A 25445-nucleotide genomic window follows, 5' to 3' on the forward strand; every position below is an offset into this window, starting at 1 on the left:
TTACCTGCATGGTTTAAAATAAATAAATGAAACACTTGCTCCACCAGCCTTCACGTTTGGGGGGGGTTACCTGCTCAAGTTTTTGATTTGTACATGCAGTTAACATGGACGGCAGAGATGGTTTGCAAGACCGCAGAATTCAGGGAAACCGAAGAGCCGGAGATCGTCGTGAGTTACCTTCCTCTGAGCCACATTGCAGCGCAGATGATCGACTTGTGGATCACGATGAAAGTCGGTGCTGTGGTGTACTTCGCTCAGCCTGATGCGCTGAAGGTGAGGCGGAGGACTATATTGGCGCAGGTCTTTTAAACAATCGGATTGTCCTATCGTTTTTTGAAGCTTTTATTTGCATGTCTGAAGTTTGAGGATGTGGTTGTACAAAGCTTGTACTGTTTGCAACTCTGACATTGTTTGGGTGCTCCTTTGATGGGTTCAAAATTGGAAATGAGGGAAATGTGTCAGAGGTGGATCTTAGATTATGTATAAGCACGGATTGTTGGTTTGTCGTACTCGTACAAAATCTTCATCCATGTGCAGCACAAGGCTGTGGGGAAGCATTATTGGCTGAGGACGCAGCTGTGCTGCAGTGTAATTTGTTCAGGATGCTGGTGATAGCTCGCCTACTTGTCACAAAGGTCACCGTGGGATCTTTAATGTACATCAACCCATGCTGGCAGACCCATGCTCCCAGTGTCATGTCCATCGATGGCACACATTGACAAATCACCGTGCCAGTGAAACTCGGACGACATTTTATAGCTGGGTTGATTCAAAGCCAGGCTAGACACCTTGAAGGTGACTGTACCTGTACAAAACACTAATATTACTTTTTTCTTTTTTGTATACATGATCGAGGCTCGTGTAAGGGCTAACGATCACAAAAAACCAACTGACACAAACTTATAATAAAGGGACTGGGAGACAAGATGGGGAGAGGGAAGCACACACGTACAACAGTAGAGAATGGAGATCTGGGGGGGGGGGGGGGGCGAGGAGGCATGGGAAGGGGGGGGGGGGAGGTAGGGTGTGACGTATAAAACAAATGGACACTGCTGGGACTTCCAGGAAAGAAGTTGGTATTTCAAAAAAGTAGATCTGGGGTGAATTAACAGGGGTAGAAAAGATCAAGGTTTTGGATGGGGGAAGATAAGAGATAGTGGTGAACAGCTGTTTTAAAGACCTGAAGGGAGGAGTGGGATTGAAGAGTGGGAGTTTGTTCCAGAGGTGGGAGAAAAGAGGAATGAAAGAGTGAAGGTGAGCAGAGTCTTGATTTTGGCAGTTTAACCATAAGAGGGTTGCTGGCAGATCTTGTGCGACCTGTAGGAATATTTGGGGGACAGAGCACAGATAGAGCTGAAGGAGCAAGGCCGGATAGAAGTCGATAGAAGACAAAGTCCACCAACCTGCCTGTGGTGAGTGAGTGGAAGGCCCTTGGAGTTGGCTTCATCGCAGGAGATTCCAATGATTCTGAAAGCTTTGGTTTCAACAGCGTGAAGCCGAGCAAGGTGTGAGGCAGGAGCACCAGCCCAGAGGGGAGAACAGTATTCCATTGCGCTGTGGATGAAAGCCTTGTATGTGGTGAGGAGCTCAGGTGTGCCAAGGAAGGATCTCGCACGACGGAGGATGCCCAGTCAGCGACTGGCTTTGGAGGCCAGCTTGGACATGTGGTTTTCCCAGGAAAGATCATGGCAGATGGTGAGACCCAAAAGCTTGAGTGACAGAACTTCTTGGAGAGGATTGTTGAGAAAGTAGATGGGAGGGTTGTCCAGACTTTTCGGAGAGACAAAGTCAGCGAGATTTGTCAGGATTGAAAGACGTGTTCCACTTGTTTGACCAGGCTGATTTTGTCCAGGTCTGCAGAGTGAGGAGGCTGCAGACTGCCGTTCTGAGGGTTGAGGAATGGAGCAGCAGAGTGGATTCATCAGAGGATTTTCCAGAGTCAGATCATTGATGAAGACCCGAAAAAACACAGGGCCCAGAACACTGCCTTGGGGAACTCCAGCCTGAACAGGAAGGGGAGATGAGAGAAACCCATTCAGGGCCACACGTTGACTATGACCAGAGGAAGTTCACAAGCCATGAGTGGAGGCTTCCATGGATACCATAGGAGGAGAGTTTGTTGAGCAGGGTGGGGTGCCATACCGTATCAAAGGCACGTGATTTCCTCTGTCGTTGAGGACCTCCATCCTTTGTTGAGATGGCAGAAGAAGCATGTCCAGAGTCGAGTGACCTGGTCTGAAACCCAATTGATCAGAGATAAAGCCATTGGAGAAGAGGGATTTGATATCCAAAGCAATGATAATTCCATGACTTTGCTGATTATTGGGAGCAGGCTGATTGGTGTGTAGTTGCAAGGATCTGTTTTTGCACCTTTTTGTGTGAACAGGTAATGTTGGCTGATTTCCAAGCAGATGGTAGATGACCTTGACCAAAACGGTGAAGAGAACGGAGAGAGGCTGTCAAAGTGGCAGAGCAGGATTTTAGGACCCGTGTGCTGATGCCGTCTGGTCCAGTTGCAGAATCAGTCGAGGTTTGACAAACTTCTCCACCTTCTCAGGAGAGAAGGACAGAGTCCAGGAGCTGCTGGGTTTGACTGGGTAAGGTGGGTACAGAGATGTGTTCGGGACACAAGATTTTGAGGCAAACAGAGTTTAGGCATTCAGCTTTTTCACGTGTGAAGTCACCTGTGCAGCCATTTGAGGTAAGGGAGGGGATGAAAGGAGAACAAATGCCAGAAACAGATTTGGAAGAGGGAGACAGGTTTGAGAGTTCAGTCGAGAGTAGAGAGATATTGTTTCCTGGCTCTCCTGAGGGTTGACACATGATGGAAATGTGGCATGTATAACAACGCAGGGGTGACCTTGAGGTTTTGGATTGGCACGGTGTTTTGTGCCCTTCTAGCTCGAGTAATGTTCCTGCGAGTAAAATTCCTGCAAGTTCCATGGCGGTTTGAAGGATAACTCGTGGGATGTTTTCATTCTCATTTGCTTTGTCATTGGTTGTCAATGATGTAACGTGCTTGTTCTGCAGGGGTCTTTGGTCACAACCTTGAGGGAGGTTCGTCCCACTGCATTCATGGGTGTTCCACGTGTCTGGGAGAAGATGATGGAGAAGATGAAAGCTGTCGGAGAGCAATCGGGTGTAGTCGTACGGCTCATGTCTGCATGGGCCCGAAATTTAGGACTTCAGGCGAATCTGAGTGCAATGGACGGGTATGAGATGCTGAGACGTGGTGGACGGGAGGTTTGGCATCGAAGGCTAACTGATGTTTGAATCGGTAATGGTGGATATTTGGCCATTCATCCCGCGTGTTTGTGGCCATTTTGCAGAAAGCCGTACACACCATGGGGTTGGACATTGGCGAGCTCACTGGTGTTCCGTAAGGTGCGTGAGGCACTTGGCTTGGACCACTGTACACGCTGCTACACAGGAGCCGCTCCCATTACGCGAGACACGTTGGAGTTCTTTTTGAGCCTGAACATTCCTGTGTACGAGCTTTATGGAATGAGTGAGAGTTCTGGGCCTCATGCTGTCTCCATTGACAAAGCTTACAAGATGGCAAGGTTGCATTTTTTTTTTTCCTACTTCACTTTTAAACGCTTTTGTTACTGACAAGGATTGAATGTTCCATTGTTCAACCAGTGATTGTAGTATGGAATTTCGACCATTCTGGGAGCACGTCTCTTTTGGATGAGGAATGCTTGACATTTTGTACCCAATTGTGAACCCTCCAAGGTACGATTTGGTGCTGTCGTCTTTCCCCCTCATCTGCCTGAGTTTAATTTGTTCCTGAATTTGAATGTACTGGGGTTGTGGGGTGGGGGACTTTTTATTTATCGCTCTGAATCTTCAGGAATTTAAATTTTGAGTTTCCTTTAAGTTCAATACCTGCAGAGAATAGTTTGAGTAGTGTTACCTTTGCCAATCATGGACTTTTGTACTCTCAGCTGTTCTGCTTTCGGTGCGTCCGTGCTCCACAATGTGCAGACCATGTTGCAGAATTTGATCTCGAAACCGAGTTTAATTCGTCATCTTACCTGAACTGCAGTGCCCCAGAGTCTCATATCGAAGGGTTCAAATTGTCGTAAAATATTCCTGTTGCCTTTGTTCCTTCCTTGAATATTGAATCCGCTTGGAGTAGGAGGAAGGTGTGTGTGTGTGATTTAAGAATGAAAAAAGTAGTTCTTCTGAAGGATTCGTATTGATGGGAGGTTTCCTTCAATGTTGGGGAAATGGGCCTGTATGATCAGGGTAAGGAAGTGTTTTTTTTTTGTTTTGTTTTTTAATAGTTAACTGTTGACAGAGCAGCAAGCAGCTGATGGTGATGTTTGTAAAACAGGTGGTTATCTACCTTTGTTTCACCATAAAGCAACATGTTTGGCAATTGTACCAATTAGTTCTCCTGAAAATTATCCATTAACAGCAGAAACCAAAGCTTTGCGCAATTTAACATTTCCCAATAATTAGTTTTATATTTGCTTTATGGAGATGCTTATATTATACATGACCCACTTTGATTTCAGGTTTCATTACAATTGCTGTGGAGTAGTGAAACAGGTATACACCACTAATAACCTCCATTCACCTTCGGTGGAGGTAGTTTTCATCCCTGTCTGGTTGTTGACGGATTTGGACGAAACTTGGACAGGTTAAGTCGGTCACACAGACGAAATGATTAGATTTTGGTGAATGTCTGAATCTGAGAATGAAGTGATTCGTCATCATTGAAAGAGGAGACTAAAACAGATTGTACAGCATGACGTCTCACGTTGTGGACGAAACCTGGTGGACAGGTTAGTTGTGTGCCGAAGATGAGAATATATATATTTTTTCAAGTGATTCTTCATTGAGTGAAAGGGCCAAAAACTATGTGCAGCACAATATTTGACAAAACTCAGTGCGCGAGTTGGGTAGGTGACGAGAACAAGCCGATCAGATTTTGGCATATATTGGCTCCATATTCGGCCTACAGGTGGATACAAAACGTAAATGTTCACCTGGCGGAGGTTTGTGCTGTACCGACCCTCGTTCCCCTCGCCAGAGGAGAGGGTATTGCATTCGAGTCAGTTTGGCCGTTTTTGTTTGTCCGCACAGAATAAATATGATTTTTCTCTGCAACCGTTGGTCCGATTGACAGGAAATTTTCACCATGGGTGCAACTCCACCTGTATAAATTTAATGATAATTATGATATGATATAGGTCACGTGGTTCGGCCGCCATCTTTGAAAATCGAAACTTTGCACCGCTATCTCGGAAAGCGCTGAATAGAAAAAATTGTGACATGGCTCATTGTAAAGAACACTCCATGGGGAATAAAATATGTTGTCATAGGTGCCTCCATTATGACGTCATAATTCGACAAGTACAAAACTTCATCTGATCAAGATAAAATTTCTTGAGCATAATCTCGGAATAGTTTAGAAAAAAAAATAGTCATCGTTTAAGTGGTTCGGCCGCCATATTTGTTTTAACACAAAAGCCTTAAAAACCACAAAATACATCCTGGCGAGGGTTTGCAATCTCCGATTGCTCTTTTTATTGTTCTTGTTTATATCTGTTACCTGCTTTTCAATTTGTGTTGCTTCCCATCTTTATGCAATAATGGAGTCCCAACCTTCTCGCATTGCTTGCTTATTGGTAACACGTGCCCACCTGTCGTGTGCCGCATCAGCAGCTGTGGAAGAGAGATGACTGGCTGCAGCACCAAAATTGCAAATTGTGATGGAGAGGGCAATGGAGAGGTGTGCTTTTGGGGCCGCCATGTCTTCATGGGCTATCTGAACAGGGAGCAAATGACGCAGGAGTCGTTGGATGCAGATGGATGGTTGCACTCTGGGGACATCGGCCGGCATGATGACCAAGGCTTCTTGTACATCACTGGCCGTCTCAAGGGTGAGCCGATGAATGTGTCTGTAAACCAAGAAGTCTGAGTTCGTTTATCAGGTGGGAAGTAGTTTTGTTACAATTTGGAATTTTAAATTTCTACTTCCTGTTGTATGCATGTTTTTAGCCTTCCGGTGAGGTTCTCAATGGAAGCCTATTGTTCTTGTAAGGATGATTATTCTCATTTTGTGGAGACTATTCCGAGAAAACCGTTACAGCTAAACTTTAACTCATAGATATCAATGCAACTTAATAAATCATTATTCTTTTTTTGTATTTTGACTTGCATTGGCTGCCATTGCCTATGACGTCATAAACTTTAATCATCTTCTCCAGAACCGCTGAATAAGTCGATGCGAAATTTTACAAATATGATTGCCGAGCCATGGGATAAGTTTGCAAAAAAACAAAACCCATCGGTCATGTGGTTTGGCGGCCATATTGGATTTAAAAATCTACTTCTCCCAAACTGCTTATCCGATGGATGAAAAACTTAACTCCTGTTAACGTTCCGAGGGGAATATTTGCAAACTATGACGTCAGTCATGTGGTTTGGCCATAATCTTGGATTTAAGGAAAATCTTTAAACATTGTTTTTTCTCCAGAACTGCTTGATGGATCAAAATGAAACGTCATACATAAGATGGACTACACATGAGTTTTTTTTTTTTGTTTTTTTTTTGCGCAAACAACGACAGTCATCTTGGATATAAGGAAAAAATATTTTGAAAATCTATCTCCAGAACCGCTTAACTGATCCAAACCAAAATATAGATATGATTGCCTACCCATGAGGAAATTTTTTGGAAAATATCAGTCAGATGGTATGGTGGCCATTTTGCCTGGAAGCCTATCACTGCTCGCCGTTCTAGTTTATTTTTATAATTTTTTTTTGCAGAAATCATTATCACAGCAGGTGGAGAGAACATTCCTCCTATTCCTCTTGAAGATGCAGTGAAAGAGGAACTTTCATTAGTGAGCAACGCCATGCTGGTTGGGGACAGGTGCAAGTTCCTATCCATGCTTCTCACGCCAAAGGTAAGCTTGCTTAGTGCTCCGAGCCCATTGATTTGAGAATACTGCATGGGCTTGGCTCGAGCAATAACAACATGCAGAGACTACTAGGCCCAGTAGGAGTTTTGTGCTCAACTTGCTCTACAGTTTTGGGGAAATGGACTCAAAGCTGCTGCCACAAACTCTCCCATTTGCTTTTGCTTGCTCGGTCCGGTTTTCTGCTGCTCTTCTTCTGCTTTTGAATTTTATTTGCTGCGAATGAGTTCATTTGGTTCATGTAGTTGTGTACTCCCTCGTGTTCGAGTTTTTCCTCACCGATAAATCTTTTTGTTGAGCTTACAAGAAATGACTCGTTTTTCACCACATGATTCATTTACCCTCATGCTTTTTGAAAAATAAACGGGGGTTAGGGGGCGGGTGGGGCATAATTGCAATTGGCGTCTGTCCGACTTGTCAGCCAAGCGGTTGTGGAGAAATTTACCCAATAATAGAGCAAACCTATATGGTTCGCTATGTATGTGTTTATATGTGATGAAAACGGCTTCTTCTTCAAATAAATTACCACCCTCTTAAATAACCCTCTTAATTGCGTTAAGACTGCTGAGACCCCTCAGACCTTTGACGACCCTTTAATTCCACGAAGACTCCCAAACCCAACATACCCTGAAGACCCAAAGCACCCCCAAAGCACCCCAAAAAGACCCCTGCAGACTCAAATGACCCTGAAGACCCAAAACACCATGAAGACCCAAGAGACACCGAAATGGTCAAAGCCTTCCCCTCTGAAACGATGTGTGGTGAGGAGTGCGGAGTGCCCTGAGTCACGCTAGTTTACCCAACTTGGTAGTTTTGATTGCCACATGGCAAGATGATGCAACAGCAGTTGTAATAACAGAATAAAAGAAATGCAATTGTGGGCACAAACTTTTTTGATGGAAATTTATATGCAATAAACATTGGGGAGGGGTTAGGGGGTTTATCATGAAATTTAACCTTCTTGGATTTTTCACAGGGGGTGGGGACATGGGATTACATGGTCAACCAAGCTGCTCCTAGACTGTCCTTCTCTCCTGACAAGGTGGAGAAGTTTGTCAAACCTCCACTCTGATTCTGCAACTAGACCAGACAGCATCAGCCCACGGGTCTTAAAATCCTTCTCTGCTGCTCTTTCACACCTTCTGTTCTCTTCACCCTCTTTTGCTCAAGGTAATCTTCCATCAATTTGGAAATCGGCCAATATTACCGCTTTACACAAAAAAAGAAGCACAGATCCTTGCAACTACAGACCAATTGGCAATTGGCCTGCTCCCAATAATCAGCAAGGTGATGGAATCCATCATTGCTTCTGACATCAAATCTTTCCTCTTCTCCAATTACCATCTTGGATCATCAATTTGGATTCAGACCAGGTCATTCTACTCTGGACATGTTGCTTCTGCTGTCTCAACAATGGATGGAGGTCCTCAATGCCAAACAGGAAATCAGAGCTGTCTCCCTTAACATATCACGTGCCTTTGATACGGTCTGGCGCTCTGCTCACCAAACTCTCCTCCTATGGTGTCCATGGAAATCTCCACGCATGGCTTGCGGACTTCCTCTCAGGTCATCGTCAACGTGTGGCCCTGAATGGAATTCTCTAATCTCCATTTCCTGTTAAGGCTGGAGTTCCCCAAGGCAATGTTCTGGGCCCTGTGCTTTCTGGTCTTCATCAATGATCTCTCCCACTCTCTTGAAAATCCTCTCCATCTCTTTGCTGATGACTCCCCACTCTGCTGCTCCATACTTCATCCCTCAGATCGGCAGTCTGCAGCCTCCTCACTCTCTGCAAACCTGGACAAAATCAGACTTGTCAAACAAGTGGAACATGTCTTTCAATTCTGGCAAATCTCAGTCTCTCTGGAAAGACCGTCTGGATAACCCTCCCATCTACTTTCTCAACAATCCTCTCCAAGAAGTTCTGTCGCTCAAGCTCTTGTGGCTCACTATCTGCCACGATCTTTCTTGGGAAAACCACATTGCCAAGCTGGCCTCCAAAGCCAATTGCCGACTGGGCATCCTCCGTCGTGCGAAGACCTTCCTTGGCACACCTGAGCTCCTCACCACATACAAGGCTTTCATCTGCAGCTCAATGGAATGCTGTTCTCCCCTCTGGGCTGATGCTCCTGCCTCACACCTAGCTCAGCTTCACGCTGTTGAAACAATCTTTCAGAATCATTGGAATCTCCGGCGATGAAGCTAACTCTGAGGGCCTTTCATTCACACTGCAGGCAGGTTGGTGGTCTTTGTCTTTGACCCACTCCTCTCTGGCCTTGCTCCCCCAGCTCTGTGCTCTGTCCCCCAAAAATTCCTCCAGGTTGCACAACATCTGGCTGCAAGCCTTATGGTTATAAAATAACCACCTTTAGAGGCCTTTTTTCCCCACAAAGCAGGGGTTGGCCTTTTTTGGGGACCGTGGTTGTTGTTTTTGGGTCCCCTTTTTGAAGCAAGGTTTTACGGCCGGATGCCCTTCCTGACGCCAACCCTTTTTGCCGCCTTTTTACGACACAGGAATTACCAGTGAACTGGTACTCAATTTGCCGACCTCGGAAGGATGACAGGCTGAGTCAACCCCCCTGGTGTTAATTCAGCGATTGACCGGGATTCGAACCCAGGATCCTAGGATCCTAAGCCGGCACCCTAGCCGCTCGCCCAACACCAGGTCCATTATGGTTAAACTGCCAAAATCAAGACTCTCTGCTCACCTTCACTCTTTCATTCCTCTTTACCTCCGCCTCTGGAACAAACTCCCTCACATTAATCCCTCTCCTCCCTCCCTCCAGGTCTTTAAAACAGCTGTTCACCACCATCTTATCGTCCCCTATCCAAAACCTCGCTCTTTTCTACCCCTGTTAATTCACCCCAGATCTGCTTTTTCATTTTAAAATATATAAATAGAGTTCTTTCCTGGAAGTCCTGGTCGTGTCCATGTTTTATACCTCTCCCACCCCCACCCCTTCCCATGCTTCCTGCTCTCAAATATTGTATTTGTGTGCTTCCCTCTTTCCCCATGTTGTCTGCTGCTCCCTTTATTATGTTAGTGTTTTTTGTGATTAATGTTAGCTCTTGCACGAGCCTCTATCTTGTATCCAAAATAAAAACAACAAACACAAAAAAAAAAAACTTTTTTTAATTTCAAAAATTAAACGAGTAAGTACTCGGCATTGCATGGTGGGCTGGGGGGGGGGGCGGTGGGAGGGAGGTGGAGTGGAAAGATATACTACATATGTTTTGGAGGGGGGGGGGGCTTTGACAGGCCCCTCCGTTTTGAGGGAGGGGGTGGAAGGGAAGGAGGAAATATTTACCTGTGCGTAGAGTGCTTCAACGTCTGTTCCCCAAGTGAAAATGGAAATTGTAATACTCTGGCACCAACACCAGGTGGCGCTACACATTTGCATCGACAATTTACACCCCCACATGAGGCCGGGTCCACATAGCCTATGTTCCTCCTCCACCCCCCCTCCCCCCAACACATTTGTATTTGTACCCCAAGTGAAGTATAAAAACGTTTATCGTTGAGTACCCAGCGTTTCTCAGGTGAAAAAGAAACATTAACATATTTGTAATGAGGGCAAATATAATGGAAAAGCAATTGAATCCAAATTGGAATCGATCACAAATATCAAATCATCATTTTATCTTTTCATTGAATATATGCTGCTGAATGTGCCGTTGATCACATTTGAGTTGAGTATGGTGTTATCCAGGTAAAGACTTGCCACCAACTAGGTAGAAGGTTTTTGTCGGCAACCGCCCAGGGTAGTAATACTCCCGTCCTGACTTGGGAGTGTTAGTGGTGCCCGGAACCATCTTGCACTCAATGTAAGGATTGCTGGGCTTGGTCTGTCTCGCACAAGCTAGAGCTACATCGGGCTAGCTTCAATCTTCTTCGCAAACAAACATCATACACTTTTCTTCTCTTATTTAAGGCCTGGCCTCTGAGGGCTATATAGTCTGGAGCCTCCAATAAAAAATAATAATAACAAGTACACATACATTCAAAGTACACCGCCCCATGCCAAATAATTAAATATCCTACAGCGCGGCATTGCCAGGGCGCCTCCGGCGCCCGGCAATACCGCAGTGCAGCTCATTGAGGCTGTATTGGGAGGGAGAGGTGTACACTAATTGATTGATTAATTGTATAATTAAAATCAATAAAATATTATCACAAAATATTTTCATAATCAATTGGCTAATCGCATAACTAAACCACTAGTGCTTCATCCGAAGGTGTATCTTTTAGAAATTTAATTAAGTCATTTATAAAAAATTAAATAATTAATTGATTACTCAATAAATAATTAATCGATTAATCAATAAATAATTAATAGATGAAATGATTAATCAATAAATCAAAAATATCCTTGATAGCCACATCACTTGGTCACTCATGTCCAAATATTAGCTTCCCAGCTCAAAAGGTGCCTGAGATATTGGCCAAATGAGAAAGACAATAAATAAATGATTAATAATGAAAATAAATAAATAATAATCATAAAAAAAATTAAATTATTAATCAATTTGGTCAGAGAACACATAAACTACCACTATTTCATCAGAATCTAACTTAAAAAAAATTTTTTTTTTTGTCATTAATCGAATAATTAAATAATTAATCGATTAATTAATTAATAAATCAAAAATATCCTTTGCAGCCAAATCACCTGGTCATTGACATGTCCAAATGTCAGCTTCCTAACTCAAAAGGTGCCTGAGTTAATGGTCAGAAGAGAAAGGAAATTTGATTAATTAAATAAGTACTTAATTAATCGCTAATAATTAAATAACTCCTCAATTTATTGATTAATCAAAAAACAAAAAATACCGTTTTTGACAAAGGACTTGCTCACTCTTGTGCCGAAATTTCAGCTTCCTAGCTCAAAGGATGGCTGAGATATTGCCCGGACAAACAAACAAGAAAGAAAACAAGTACACATACATTCAAAGTACACCGCCCCATGCCAAATAATTAAATATGCTGCAGCGCGGCATTGCCGGGGCGCCTCCGGCGCCCGGCAATACCGCAGTGCAGCTCATTGAGGCTGCATTGGGAGGGAGAGGTGTACACTAATTGATTGATTAATTGTATAATTAAAATCAATAAAAGATTATCACAAAATATTTTCATAATCAATTGGCTAATCGCATAACTAAACCAGTAGTGCTTCATCCGAAGATGTATCTTTTAGAAATTTAATTAAATAAGTCATTTATAAAAAATTAAATAATTAATTGATTACTCAATAAATAATTAATCGATTAATCAATAAATACTTAATAGATGAAATGATTAATCAATAAATCAAAAATATCCTTGATAGCCACATCACTTGGTCACTCATGTCCAAATATTAGCTTCCCAGCTCAAAAGGTGCCTGAGATATTGGCCAAATGAGAAAGAAAATAAATAAATGATTAATAATGAAAATAAATAAATAATAATCATAAAAAAATTAAATTATTAATCAATTTGGTCAGAGAACACATAAACTACCACTATTTCATCAGAATCTGTAACTTAAAAAAAAAAATTTTTTTTGTCATTAATCGAATAATTAAATAATTAATCGATTAATTGATTAATTAATAAATCAAAAATATCCTTTGCAGCCAAATCACCTGGTCATTGGCATGTCCAAATATCAGCTTCCTAACTCAAAAGGTGCCTGAGTTAATAATGGTCAGAAGATAAATGAAATTTAATTAAATAAGTACTTAATTAAACGCTAATAATTAAATAACTCCTCAATTAATTGATTATTCAAAAAACAAAAAATACCGTATTTGACAAAGGACTTGCTCACTACTGTGCCGAAATTTCAGCTTCCTAGCTCAAAGGATGGCTGAGATATCGTCCGGACAACCAAGAAAACAAACAAGAAACCAGAGTGAAAACTGAGTACTCTCTTTCAGCGTGCGTCACTGCCGAGCCCCCTTCGGTGCCCGGCAATGACGATTTGCAATGCCTGGAGGTGGCATAGGAAAGGAGCGGTGTACAACAAGTACACATACATTCAAAGTACACCGCCCCATGCCAAATAATTAAATATGCTGCAGCGCGGCATTGCCGGGGCGCCTCTGGCGCCCGGCAATACCGCAGTGCAGCTCATTAAGGCTGCATTGGGAGGGAGGGGTGTACACTAATTGATTGATTAATTGTATAATTAAAATCAATAAAAGATTATCACAAAATATTTTCATAATCAATTGGCTAATCGCATAACTAAACCACTAGTGCTTCATCCGAAGATGTATCTTTTAGAAATTTAATTAAATAAGTCATTTATAAAAAATTAAATAATTAATTGATTACTCAATAAATAATTAATCGATTAATCAATAAATAATTAATAGATGAAATGATTAATCAATAAATCAAAAATATCCTTGATAGCCACATCACTTGGTCACTCATGTCCAAATATTAGCTTTCCAGCTCAAAAGGTGCCTGAGATATTGGCCAAATGAGAAAGAAAATAAATAAATGATTAATAATGAAAATAAATAAATAATAATCATAAAAAAATTAAATTATTAATCAATTTGGTCAGAGAACACATAAACTACCACTATTTCTTCAGAATCTGTAACTTTAAAAAAAAAATTTTTTTTTGTCATTAATCGAATAATTAAATAATTAATCGATTAATTGATTAATTAATAAATCAAAAATATCCTTTGCAGCCAAATCACCTGGTCATTGGCATGTCCAAATATCAGCTTCCTAACTCAAAAGGTGCCTGAGTTAATAATGGTCAGAAGAGAAATGAAATTTAATTAATTAAATAAGTACTTAATTAAACGCTAATAATTAAATAACTCCTCAATTAATTGATTATTCAAAAAACAAAAAATACCGTATTTGACAAAGGACTTGCTCACTACTGTGCCGAAATTTCAGCTTCCTAGCTCAAAGGATGGCTGAGATATCGTCCGGACAACCAAGAAAGAAAACAAACAAACAAACAACCAAGAAAACAAACAAACAAGAAACCAGAGTGAAAACTGAGTACTCTCTTTCAGCGTGCGTCACTGCCGAGCCCCCTTCGGTGCCCAGCAATGACGATTTGCAATGCCTGGAGATGGCATAGGAAAGGAGCGGTGTACAACAAACAAGAAACCAGAGTGAAAACTGAGTACTCTCTTTCAGCGTGCGTCACTGCCGAGCCCCCTTTGGTGCCCGGCAATGACGATTTGCAATGCCTGGAGATGGCATAGGAAAGGAGCGGTGTACAACAAGAAAGAAAGCAAGAAAACAAAGTGAAAACTGAGTACTCCCTTTCAACGTGCGTCACTGCCGAGCCCCCTTCGGTGCCCGGCAATGACGATTTGCAATGCCTGGAGATGGCATAGGAAAGGAGTGGTGTACAATATACCAACCACTTCCGGAATTTTGATTGAATCTGATTTGTTTGATTTGTGTTTTTAAATGTCTAATTGTTTTATATTTATGCGTATGTGTACTTGTATATAACTGTCATTAATCAAAAGCTTCAGCACTTCAGTGATTTCTTATTATTATATAAAAAAAAAAAAAAAAAATTATACCCCCCCAATATATATATATATTTTTTCAAATGTTTCAAAAAACAAACACTCCCAAGCACTTACTGACACCCCTGAAAGTATGACGAAGATCCGTTCCGCCATCTGAGAAATGGCCACAGACAGACACCTGACTTTCATAACTTGCACGTACTAAATTAAATATCCTATGACTCTATCCTTGGGCAATTGAGTTAAATTTTATTTATGTACATCTTTGGGATGACGAATCATGACTTCATTTATTTTTTATTTATTTCAGCAGCAAGTTTGAAATGCTTTTTTTTTTTTTTTTTTTTTTTTTTTTTTCTCCTTTCTTTCAGTGCAAATTGTCCTCCGAGTCTGGAGAGCCTTTGGACGAGTTGAGTTCGGATGCTCTCCGATTCTGCCATGAGATTGGCAGCGGTGCAACGAAGCCTTCTCAGATCGCTTGGGGTTGTGACCAAGCGGTGAATTTTGCCATCAATCAGGGGATTGGTCAAGTGAATGAACGTTCCACTTCCCAGGCGCAGCGGATCCAAAAGTGGGCTTTGTTGGAAAAGGACTTCACTGTTGTTGGAGGAGAACTTGGTAAGAAGCTCCGATTGTTGACGTATTTTACTCCTAACTGCATTCGCATCGATTTGGGTGTACCCGTGGACTAAAGTTTACCTCTGGCTGTTTCCTTCACCATAGCGATAATGGAAGAAATTATTCAAATGAACATTTAACAAAAATAAAACTATTAGTGAAGTATTCACGTTTGACGAATAAGATTCAAATGTTAACGTTTTTAAAATGAATATTTCTAATGTCAGTTTAACCCCAAAATCAGACACTATAATGGGGCCGCATCCCTCAATTATGGGGCTCAAGACCATTGAATGATGACTTCCATTAATTTCTCAAAGTGAGCAATGTATAAACAATTTGAACATGACCTACAACGCTCATCCCCTGGAAAAGCTGCCAGACAGGAAACAAAATAATTTGCTGTCCACACCTGGTCCACACTAAATCTTCACCCAAGAATGTCTGAAACGTGCTCGTGGATTTGATGAGGGACTCTACTTGTCAGCATGTTGTGATGCCATCACTTATGGTGACTGCACAAGAACAGTGGGGGTTTGGAATTGTCATCCATGAATTCATGTCTTGAGTGTTTGTCAATATGTGACCTGAGGTCCCTGTGGTACATGTCATCTGTTGGGTTACTCTGTACAGTGATGGGGTAAAGTGGTGTGTGGTGTGTACGTACTTTATTATCTATACCACCTGTAATTTACCTGTATACTTTTCCATCTCCACAATCCACATGTATTTAAATGTAAAAGCTCCGTCCCATTTTAAGGGACTTGTCAGTTGTCTGAGGACTTGCATCCTTGTTTTAAGGTTTATTCACTCCGAGGCCTGCTCGAGTTTCAAAATGTCGGTTTTTGATTTCCACAAAGTTCGATTTGATGAAATATTTTAAAGTTGCCATTTTGTTTCAGGCCCCACGATGAAGCTGAAACGACCGGTTGTGCTCAAGATGTATCGAGATGTTGTCGACAAATTTTATGCCGAAGCAACTGCTCCGAGCACCCCCAACTAGCTTCTCCATTTGAAACGTCCATCTTTGTCCATCGACACCTGTGATTTGTCATGGTGACCTTTTGTTGCTCTGCCCTTTAAATCTGATATACTTGTGTTGAGGTTTCCGCAGCACATTTTGGTGTTTACGAGTGAATTTGAAGCTTGTTTGAGGATCTGTCCCTGGTTTGTGCTTTGACTTGTACCGGTACCGCACTGAGGCTTGAGCAAATAAAATGAGATTCCTGGAGTAAATCCCCACTTGTCATTCCATTGGCTTTGAGAATTTAATTTTTCTTTCCATTTAAGATTTCGTTTCCGTTGATCAATACATCTGACTGTCAATGTCCTGGTTCCATAGTTTGAGATGGAAGTGCATAAAATGCAGAATTTGAGGCCCAGTCATTGGACGGCTTGCGTTGCTCAGTTTGTGAGGCACAGAGTCTAACCCTGTGGAGGAATGACAAGTCAAAAGTGATGGAAATACAGATAAAGGTAGATGGTGAAGAGTAAGAGTTAAAACTGCATATACATTTAATTTTTGTCAAGAAGATCGGGTTAGTTTTCATTTTATCGCCAAAAGACCGTGCAATCATTTAATATGATTATTTCATTATTTAGTCAGATGGAGTGGACTGATAATGGTGTACATGGACCACGTGACCAGAATTTTGTGGAGCGTCATGTCGTAACTAAGGGGTATATAGGCCAGTGTAAAGGATTCAGGGTACGGCTTATTGTTGTGGTGTATTCGGGAGGTCAACGAGTTCCTCGTGTGTGGGGCCCCCCATATAATGTTGCGTGACCGAGCGGAGTTATCGTCCGAATCTTATTTTATAACGGCCACTATTCCACCTTGTCGGGTCGGCTGGAGGAATATTAATTGGAGGCTGGAGGAGTAAAAAAAACAAAATAATAATAATTGAAGGAACCGGCCTGGCGAGGCCCGACGTTCGCCTAGTTATGGCAGGAATTTGTCCATGGTGCTGGCAATAGCTCGCCTCTTTGAAGGACACCGTGGTATCTTTAACGTCCACCAACCCTTGCTGGCAGATGGGACTCCCAGTTTAACGTCCATCGGAAGGACGGCACCCACATCGAGATGGTCACCACTTTTCCTTGAATTCCCAATGCGGTCAAACCTGTCTGGGAACAGCCTTTTCAAATCGTCCACGGAATTCACCTTGTTGGGCTGTTATTTGTGGCCCAATAGTTTCGGAATCCTTGATGCTGGAGGTGCAGCCTTCAGCAATGTCTTCCGTTCAGCAATGCTGTTTATGGTGACGAAGTTGAGCCGTTCACATGCTGGTAGTCCAGGTACTTAAACAACATAGAACTTGTATTTGAACCAATCTGAGTTTATCGACACGAGCTTGAGGATTCCGTGACGCTTGATTTCACTGCCATTGTAAGCAGTGAGCTTGGTCCCACCAAGCGGAGTCAGTTTTGACATCCATTTGTTTCCATACATGGCCTCCACAATACGCGTTGGCAAAGTATTCCCTGACGCACCTGTATCCACTTTCAACTGCAGTTTGTATACACCTTTCATGTCGGGGCATACAATGTGTACACCATCCCTCGTCTCCATACATCGTGCAGATACCCTGATCACGTGAAACGGCTTGGTGTGCCCACGTGCGTCAATCACCTTCGTAACTCATCGCCTTCAGTAAAATACCCCAACACTTCATTCACCGAGGTCCCATTAATTATTGGTACTTCCCCGAAGCATACCTCTCAACTTGCTTCTGCTGACGTGATCCTCTTCCACCCACTGCAGGACGGCAGCTCCACTCGTATCCATCAGCGTATCTCGTGCTTCTTTTGGGATTTTCACAACAATGGGCCCAGTGTCCCAGTTCACCATAATACTTACAATAATCATTGTATGCTGGGCAGATGTGATAGTCCACACTTTTTGCACTTTTGTCGATGTGTCATGGCATTCACAGACGATGAAGGCCCTTCCATCTTCTGCAGGGCCTGCTTTCCGATTACCATTGCTTCGTACTTGCGTCCCTCACTTAATACCAGGTTCATGTCATACCGGACTTCCTGGTCGAGCAGATGCTTTTGAAAATCATGTGGGCTGCTCACAACAATCAACTCGATAATCCGTTCCGAGAGTTCTGCTTCGGAGAAATTGCACAACCTTCCCTTCTGTCACCACCGGTTGATGAAATCATCCATGGACTTCTTGCTGCCGGAATCTCATTTCCAGCCGGTGAATCAACGTTTACATGGATGTCCAACTGATCCTCGAATAATTTATATAATTTATTCGGATCCTTTTTGTCATCCTCACTCAGTCGATGCATTGATCCGCCGCAGTCTTTCGTCTCACACAGTAATCTGAATCTTGATGGCCTGCCTGGCTTTAGTATCGACGCCCTCGTCCGACAGAACCAAGTTCATTCGTTGCTTGAATAACTTGAAGGTCTCCGCCAACTCAGAGCTGGACCAGTCCATTGGCGGGAACTTCGCCATGTTGGAAAAAACCATGGAATGTGCTGCCGTGGTAATCCACCATGGTCCAAATTTGGGAAAGGAAACGAGACCGAATGTCAAATTGCTTGGAGGTCTTCAAGATCCTGCCGCTGTCACTATGCAGTCAGGTCAGGACACTGCTTTAATCAAGTTGTTTATTAGAGACGATGCCAAGCTATCATAGGCCTTGCCGCCATCATGGCTTCACACAACGGACCCCAAAGCCACGTCCCCAGCCGACACTCCGCCGTGTACAGAGCCAATCACAACAGAACTGCCGATGGCGTCACAGCTGACACATTTTTGCAAGGCCCCGGTACCTCAAAATGTGGCACAACACACCACACCACTGATTATAATTAACACTAAAATGAGGATAAGAACTGCAGCGGTCACAATTGTGAACAAATAAAACAAAATGGGGAAGACAATCTTGTGCACCTCAAATAAGAACCCTGACACGTGATACTGCAGTGTGGTGCTGGGCACACACGTAAAATAAAGGTAGGCCACAACGCTTTGGGTTAGGCCGAGCTCTTTATTGCTTGCTTACTAGTCAGCACTGCCGTGCTCGGCTGCGAGCATGTGTGTATATCCGGAGGCCACGCCTCACCTGGGGCGTGGCCGAAACCCACTGGTGCGCGGAATTACATCACTGCGCCAGCGAGCCATCGTGTCCGCCACACGCGCCCCCCCAGAATTCTCGCGCACCTGAAGGGTCAGTTTGCGGGGCAACCGGATGACCCTGCCGAAGCGCCCGCTGGTGGCACCGGGGATGCCGGGATGCCATCTGGGATGCTTCCGGCGGCATCCGGGATGGGTGCAGGGCAGGGGGGTGGCGTGACAGCGGTGTTGGGCGGTGCCGGGGGTCCGCCCACCGGGGGGCGGCCCCGACGTGGGGGCAGAGCCGCTGGCGGGGGGTGGTCCAAGTCCAGGTGGGCCGGCTTGAGGCGGTCCACAGAGACGCGGTCAGGAGTACCGCCGATGTCCAGGGTGAAATGCTTCGCCCCGGTCTCAAGCACGCGGAAGGGCCCGTCGTACGGGGGCCGCAGCGGTGTCTGGTGGGCGTCGTGGTGGACGAACACGTACTCCACCGTGCGAAGCTCCGGGGCGACGTGCGTTGGCGGGCAACCGTGGTGCGCCGTCGGCACCGGGGCGAACCTCCGGGCGGTCTCCTGCAGGGCGGAGCACTGCTGCGCCACGGCCCATGGTGCAGTGGAGTCGGGGAGGAACTCGCCCGGCACCCACAGCGGTTGTCCGAAGACCAACTCCGCCGCGGATGCGCGCAGGTCATCCTTGGGCGCCGTCCTGAGGCCCAGCAGGACCCAGGGGAGCCTGTCGACCCAGCCGCCGTCGCGGAGGCTGGCCCGGAGCGCGGCCTTCATGGCGCGATGGAAGCGCTCGCACAGGCCGTTGGCCTGGGGGTGGTAGGCCGTGGTGTGGTGCAGCTGGACGCCGAGCCCCCACGCTACCGCCCCCCAGAGCTCTGAGGTGAACTGGGGGCCGCGGTCGGACAAGATGTCTGAGGGGGCGCCGAACCGGGCAACCCAAGTGGCGATGAACGCCTGCGCGACGTCCGCCGCCGTCGTTGCTGCCAAAGGCACGGCCTCCGGCCACCGGGTGGTGCAGTCCACCATGGTGAGGACGTGGGTGAAACCCCGCGAGGGGGGCAGAGGTCCCACCAAGTCCACGTGAACGTGGTCGAACCGACGTTCGGGCACAGGAAACGGGGCCAGCGGGGCCTGGGTGTGGCGGTGAACCTTCGCGCGCTGGCACGCGAGGCACATCCTGGCCCAATCGCGGACGGCCTTCCGGAGGCCATGCCAGACGAACTTGTCGGCGACCAGCTTCTGGGAGGCCTTTGTGCCCGGGTGGGACAGGCCGTGGATGGCGTCAAAAACCCGGCGCTGCCAGCCAGCGGGCACGATGGGGCGAGGCCGGCCGAGGGAGACGTCGCACAAGAGGGCCGCGCCCGCGCCGGCGAACGGTACCTCAGTGACGCGGAGGTCCGTGACGGCAGTCCGAAAAGCCTGGATGGCGGGGTCGGCGGACTGGTCCGCCGCCATCCGGGCATAGTCGATCCCAAGGTAGACTGCGTGGGCGACGGACCGGGAAAGGCAATCCGCCACTGGGTTGTCCTTCCCCGCGACGTGCCGGATGTCTGTTGTGTACTCGGACACGGCCAAGAGGTGATGCTGCTGCCGGGCCGACCACGGCTCGGCGACCTTGGCCATCGCGAAGACCAGGGGCTTGTGGTCGACGAAGGCTGCGAACGGGCGGCCCTCGAGCAGATGGCGGAAGTGCCGGACCGCCAGGTGGAGCCCGAGCAGCTCGCGGTCGAAGGTACTGTACCGCCGTTTGTGCGGGCGGAGCTGCCGGCTAAAAAACGCCAGCGGCTGCCAAGCTCCCTTCACCCATTGCTCGTGCACCGCGCCCACCGCGTAGTCCGACGCGTCAGTGGTGAGGGCGATCGGTGCATCGGGCGCCGGGTGCGTGAGCATGGTGGCGTTAGCCAAGGCGAGCTTCGCGCCCACGAATGCTGCGTCCATCTGCTCGGTCCAGGCAACGTCGCCTTTGCCCGGCTTCCCCCGGAGGGCCTCGTGCAGGGGGCGCAGGAGCTGGGCGATGCGGGGCAGGAAACTGTGATAAAAGTTCACCATGCCCAGGAACTCCTGGAGCCCCTTGATCGTGCGGGGGCGCGGAAAACCCCTGACCGCCTCCACCTTGGCCGGTAAGGGGATGGCCCCGTGCCTGGTGACGCGGTGCCCCAAAAAGTCGATTTCGGTGACGCCGAACCGGCACTTGGCGGGGTTGATGATCAGGCCATGCCGGCCCAGGCGTTCGAAGAGCGTGCGGAGATGGCGGAGGTGCTCCTCACGGGACGCGTTGCGACGAGGATGTCGTCCAGGTAGACGTACACGAAGTCCAAGTCGCGCAAGACGCTGTCCATCAGCCGCTGGAACGCCTGGGCCGCATTCTTCAACCCGAAGGGCATCCGCAGAAACTCGAAGAGGCCGAATGGTGTGATGACGGCCGTCTTCGGTATGTCCTCCGGCCTGACGGGGACCTGGTGGTATCCGCGGATGAGGTCCACCTTGGAGAAGAGGGACATTTTCGCCAACCGGGCGGAAAAGTCCTGGATGTGAGGGACGGGGTAGCGGTCGGGGGTGGTAGCATCGTTGAGGCGGCGGTAGTCTCCGCATGGCCGCCACCCGCCGCCGAGCTTGGGCACAATGTGCAGTGGCGATGCCCATGCGCTGTTGGAGCGCTAGACGATGCACAGCCACTCCAGCATGGTGAACTCCTCCTGCGCCATGGCGAGCTTCGCCGGGTCGAGGCGGCGCGCCCGGGCGTAGACCGGTGGCCCGACGGTGGGGATGTGATGCTCCACCCCGTGCTTGATGGCCACCGCCAAGAAGGTGGGCCGCGTGAGGGTCGGGAAACTGGCGAGGAGGCGGGTGAACTCGTCCGCTGCCGGAAGCGTGCAGACCAACCTTGCCGGGACCGAACCGCTCAGCAAGCTGCTTGGCGAGCCGCTCGGTGAACCGCCCAGGGAGCTGCTCAACGAACTGCTCAGCGCGCAAGCGAGCGAGCTGAAGGTTTCGGCTTGAACAAGGCGTCTGTGCCTCACGTCCACCAGCAGCCCATGCGCACAGAGGAAGTCTGCTCCGAGTAGGCCCATGGGGACACTAGCGGTAACGAACGTCCACTGAAAGCGCTGCCTCCCGAACCGCAGCGAGAGACAACACTTCCCGAACGTGCGGATGGGCGTGCCGTTGGCGGCAAGCAAAGCGGGGCCCTGGCCCACAGCTTGCCTGTCGGACGCGGAGGCGGGGAGGACGCTCACCTGCGCTCCCGTGTCGCACAAGAAGCGACGACCCGAGGAGGTGTCTGTTATGAACAGAAGGCTGCCAGTATGGCCGACGCTCATGGCAGGAAGCGAGCGCCGGCCTGGCCATTTCCCGACCTGCCAAAAGTACAAGGCGGGCGGCAGGACCTGGCCTTGTGGCCGAACCTGGTATGGAACTGGCACCAGGTCTGGCCCGGTGGTGGTTGACGCGCCGGTCGTGACGTCGGTGGTGGGCGGGGCGTGGCGGCGGCCACGCGCGGATCTGCCAAACCTACGCCGTGTTCGGGAGGATCCGAACGCCATGCCACGCGGCGATCCGCCAAACCTACGCCGTATTCGGGAGGGTCCGAATGCCATGCGACGTGGCGATCCGAACCACTCGCGTCGTGCTCGGCGCCGGGATCCACGACGGCCGTGCTATATGCCGGCCGTGCGTCGTGGGCCGCAAAAAACGTGTCCGCCTCCCTGGCCGGGGCGCGCGGTTCCGTAATGGTCGAACCGGCGAGCGCGAGTCGCAACTGTACAGGTAGCTGGCGGAGGAAGAGAGCACGGAAGAAGAAATCCGCGTGGCCGTCGCCGAGCAGGGACAGCATGTAATCCATGCGGGCGGACGGTCGTGTGTCGCCGAGTACGGGAAGGTCCAAAAGACGTTCAGCGCGGTCGGCCTCTGTGAGGCCAAACGCGTCGAGGAGAAGCCGCTTGAGCGCCGCGTACTTGCTCTCCGGCGGGTGCTGGAGGAAGGACACGACTCGGGCGGCCACGCCGGATCCAAGGGCAGCGACCACGTAAAAGTACCTCGTGTCGTCCGACGTGACGCCCAGGAGCTGGAATTGGGCCTCGGCCTGTAGAAACCAGGTGTCGGCCTGCGCTTCCCAGAACTCCGGTAGCTTGATCGTGAAAGCGTTGGTGGCCATAGCGCGTTCGGGGAACAGCAACGGCTGAACTAGTCGGAGGTCACCAGTGTAGTGTGGTGCTGGGCACACACGTAAAATAAAGGTAGGCCACAACGCTTTGGGTTAGGCCAAGCTCTTTATTGCTTGCTCACTCGTCAGCACTGCCGTGCTCCGGGCTGCGAGCCCGCGTGTATATCCGGAGGCCACGCCTCACCTGGGGCGTGGCCGAGACCCACTGGTGCACGGAATTACGTCACTGCACCAGCGAGCCATCGTGTCCGCCACAATACCATTATTATTGCACTTCACCCGTTGTGGTTTATTTATGTCAGGAAGCTATGAATTAATCTTAAAAGATGAGTTCTGGCATCCAATCTCAGTAACTCGTCAATTCGGGACTTTCGAAATGACGTGTGAATGATAAACGAGGCGTTTCGCGCATGCGCTGTGTGTGCGCTTGAACAGCTTGCAAAGCGGTTGATACGGAACGACTGTTTGGAAATCGATAGCAAGCGGCTTGCTATCGGAACACATTTCATCGGTGAGGCAGCTGTTAGCGTCCAGCGACCAAGCATTTGGGCCCTCATGGGAGTGCAATGACGGCGGACAAATGGCTTCAATCATGGGAGCGCAAAGATGGCGGACAAATGGCTTCAACTCATGGGAGCGCAAAGATGGCGGACAAGTGGCTTCAACTCATGGGAGTGCAAAGATGGCGGACAAATGGCTTCAACTAATGGGAGCGCAAAGATGGCGAACAAATGGCTTCAGTATGTGGACGGTGTATTAAACATTAAGATTTTAAACAATTATGCAATGCCCATTGCAAGGGACACCGAGAGCACTGCTGTTTAACCTATGAGAGGAATCGGGATTTGTTGTTAAAATCTGCAGACATTTTATACAGGTACCCTCGACTCTGCAAATCCGTGATCAAATTCCCGGAACAAATTGTTCCGGCCCGGTGGTCTATTTGTTTCTTCGTTCTGAAAATTTGGTTTCGAAGCCTCGCAGCTCCAAAGACGTCATTATTAATGGAAGAAGAGGAAGAGTACGCCCTCAGCATGCAGTTGGCGGCATTCAAAACAGGAAGCTTTCGTCGCACAACTTCCGGATTCTGTGTTATTTGAGCTTCCGCCGATTACAGTGCTTGTAACATGCGGCTCTTTCGTTAAACTCATTATAGATTATAGGTGACCTCGTTTAGATGATTTAGTCGCTATCAGATGTGAGAAAGAGCTTGAACACCGTGAGGACGAATATGCATCGGGAGGGTGACGATGCCATTGTAATTACCAGATATTTGTGCCTGAAGTAATTGACGCATCTTTGAAAAGCGACATCATGGCGGAGTCGAACAAGTTTGTGTACGTGTACAGCTGTGATTTGGACCTGAATGTGCAGCTGAAGATGTGAGTAACGACGGGAGATGACGAGGATTGAATGAACAGCTTTGAACGCTCTTTGGCCGGATCCTTGGTGTAAAATATCATGATAATGATGATGATGATGATCCCTGCTCGTGATCGATCGATCTACATCTCGTGTGGTTTTGACCACTGAGTGCGTCGGTTGCTTTTAAACTGCTGTTCTGGTGACGTGGATGTTGTATCTCTGGAATGGCTGTCGCGGCTCGGTGTGTACTTGGTCGGTACCAGATAGACACGATCTACAGTATTACACGTCGATATGGTGTCTTGCAGCAGTTGCAGTATTGCAATGTTACATGTATGTTATGTATGAGAGAGGGTTTTAATCCGGAGTGGAGAGTGGAGAGTGGAGAGGAGAGTGGAGAGTGGAGAGTGGAGAGTGGAGAGTGGAGTGTGGAGAGTGGAGTGTGGAGAGTGGAGAGGAGAGTGGAGAGTGGAGAGTGGAGTGTGGAGAGTGGAGTGTGGAGAGTGGAGAGTGGAGAGTGGAGAGGAGTGTGGAGAGGAGTGTGGAGAGGAGAGTGGAGAGTGGAGAGTGGAGAGTGGAGAGTGGAGAGTGGAGAGTGGAGAGTGGAGTGGAGAGTGGGAGACAGAGACCGAAGTGGTGAAGACACGGGAGGGAGAGAAGAGTGGTAGGGAGAGGGGAGTGAGGGAGGAGAGAGGGAAGTTACTTTTAAAAGCTTTTCCCATCACTTGGGACAGGTACTCTTCCTAGTAATTATTTTGTGTGCTCCTTCCGTGTCCTTCTAAA

At 47.3% G+C, this 25445-nt stretch overlaps 2 protein-coding genes across 10 annotated transcripts in view; both read left to right on the forward strand.

The window, feature by feature from the left end:
• Positions 1-16289, forward strand: part of ACSBG2 (acyl-CoA synthetase bubblegum family member 2) — a 47369-nt gene extending 31080 nt beyond the window's left edge. For all 4 annotated transcript variants that reach the window (XM_068130080.2, XM_068130081.2, XM_068130079.2 and 1 more), the window contains exons 8-14: positions 100-273; positions 3031-3212; positions 3330-3563; positions 5677-5894; positions 6784-6923; positions 14807-15053; positions 15956-16289. In XM_068130080.2, coding sequence (XP_067986181.2) covers positions 100-273; positions 3031-3212; positions 3330-3563; positions 5677-5894; positions 6784-6923; positions 14807-15053; positions 15956-16056 — 1296 coding nt within the window. In that variant the 3' untranslated portion in view covers positions 16057-16289. The remainder of the gene's footprint in view (positions 1-99; positions 274-3030; positions 3213-3329; positions 3564-5676; positions 5895-6783; positions 6924-14806; positions 15054-15955) is intronic.
• A 7990-nt stretch (positions 16290-24279) lies between these two features.
• Positions 24280-25445, forward strand: part of PIK3C3 (phosphatidylinositol 3-kinase catalytic subunit type 3) — a 114069-nt gene continuing 112903 nt past the window's right edge. For 4 of the 6 annotated variants that reach the window (XR_013624884.1, XR_013624885.1, XM_068130083.2 and 1 more), the window contains exon 1: positions 24346-24679. Coding sequence is in view for 4 of the 6 variants with exons in the window: in XM_068130083.2 (XP_067986184.1) it covers positions 24612-24679 (68 nt within the window). In the remaining 2 variants the exon portion in view is untranslated. Of the gene's footprint in view, positions 24680-25445 lie in introns of all 6 variants that reach the window. The other 2 variants (XM_068130082.2, XM_068130084.2) reach the window with 2 other exon arrangements.

This window comes from Myxine glutinosa, chromosome 11, assembly GCF_964187855.1.
Source record: "Myxine glutinosa chromosome 11, kmMyxGlut1.1, whole genome shotgun sequence".
Classification (NCBI taxonomy): domain Eukaryota; kingdom Metazoa; phylum Chordata; class Myxini; order Myxiniformes; family Myxinidae; genus Myxine; species Myxine glutinosa.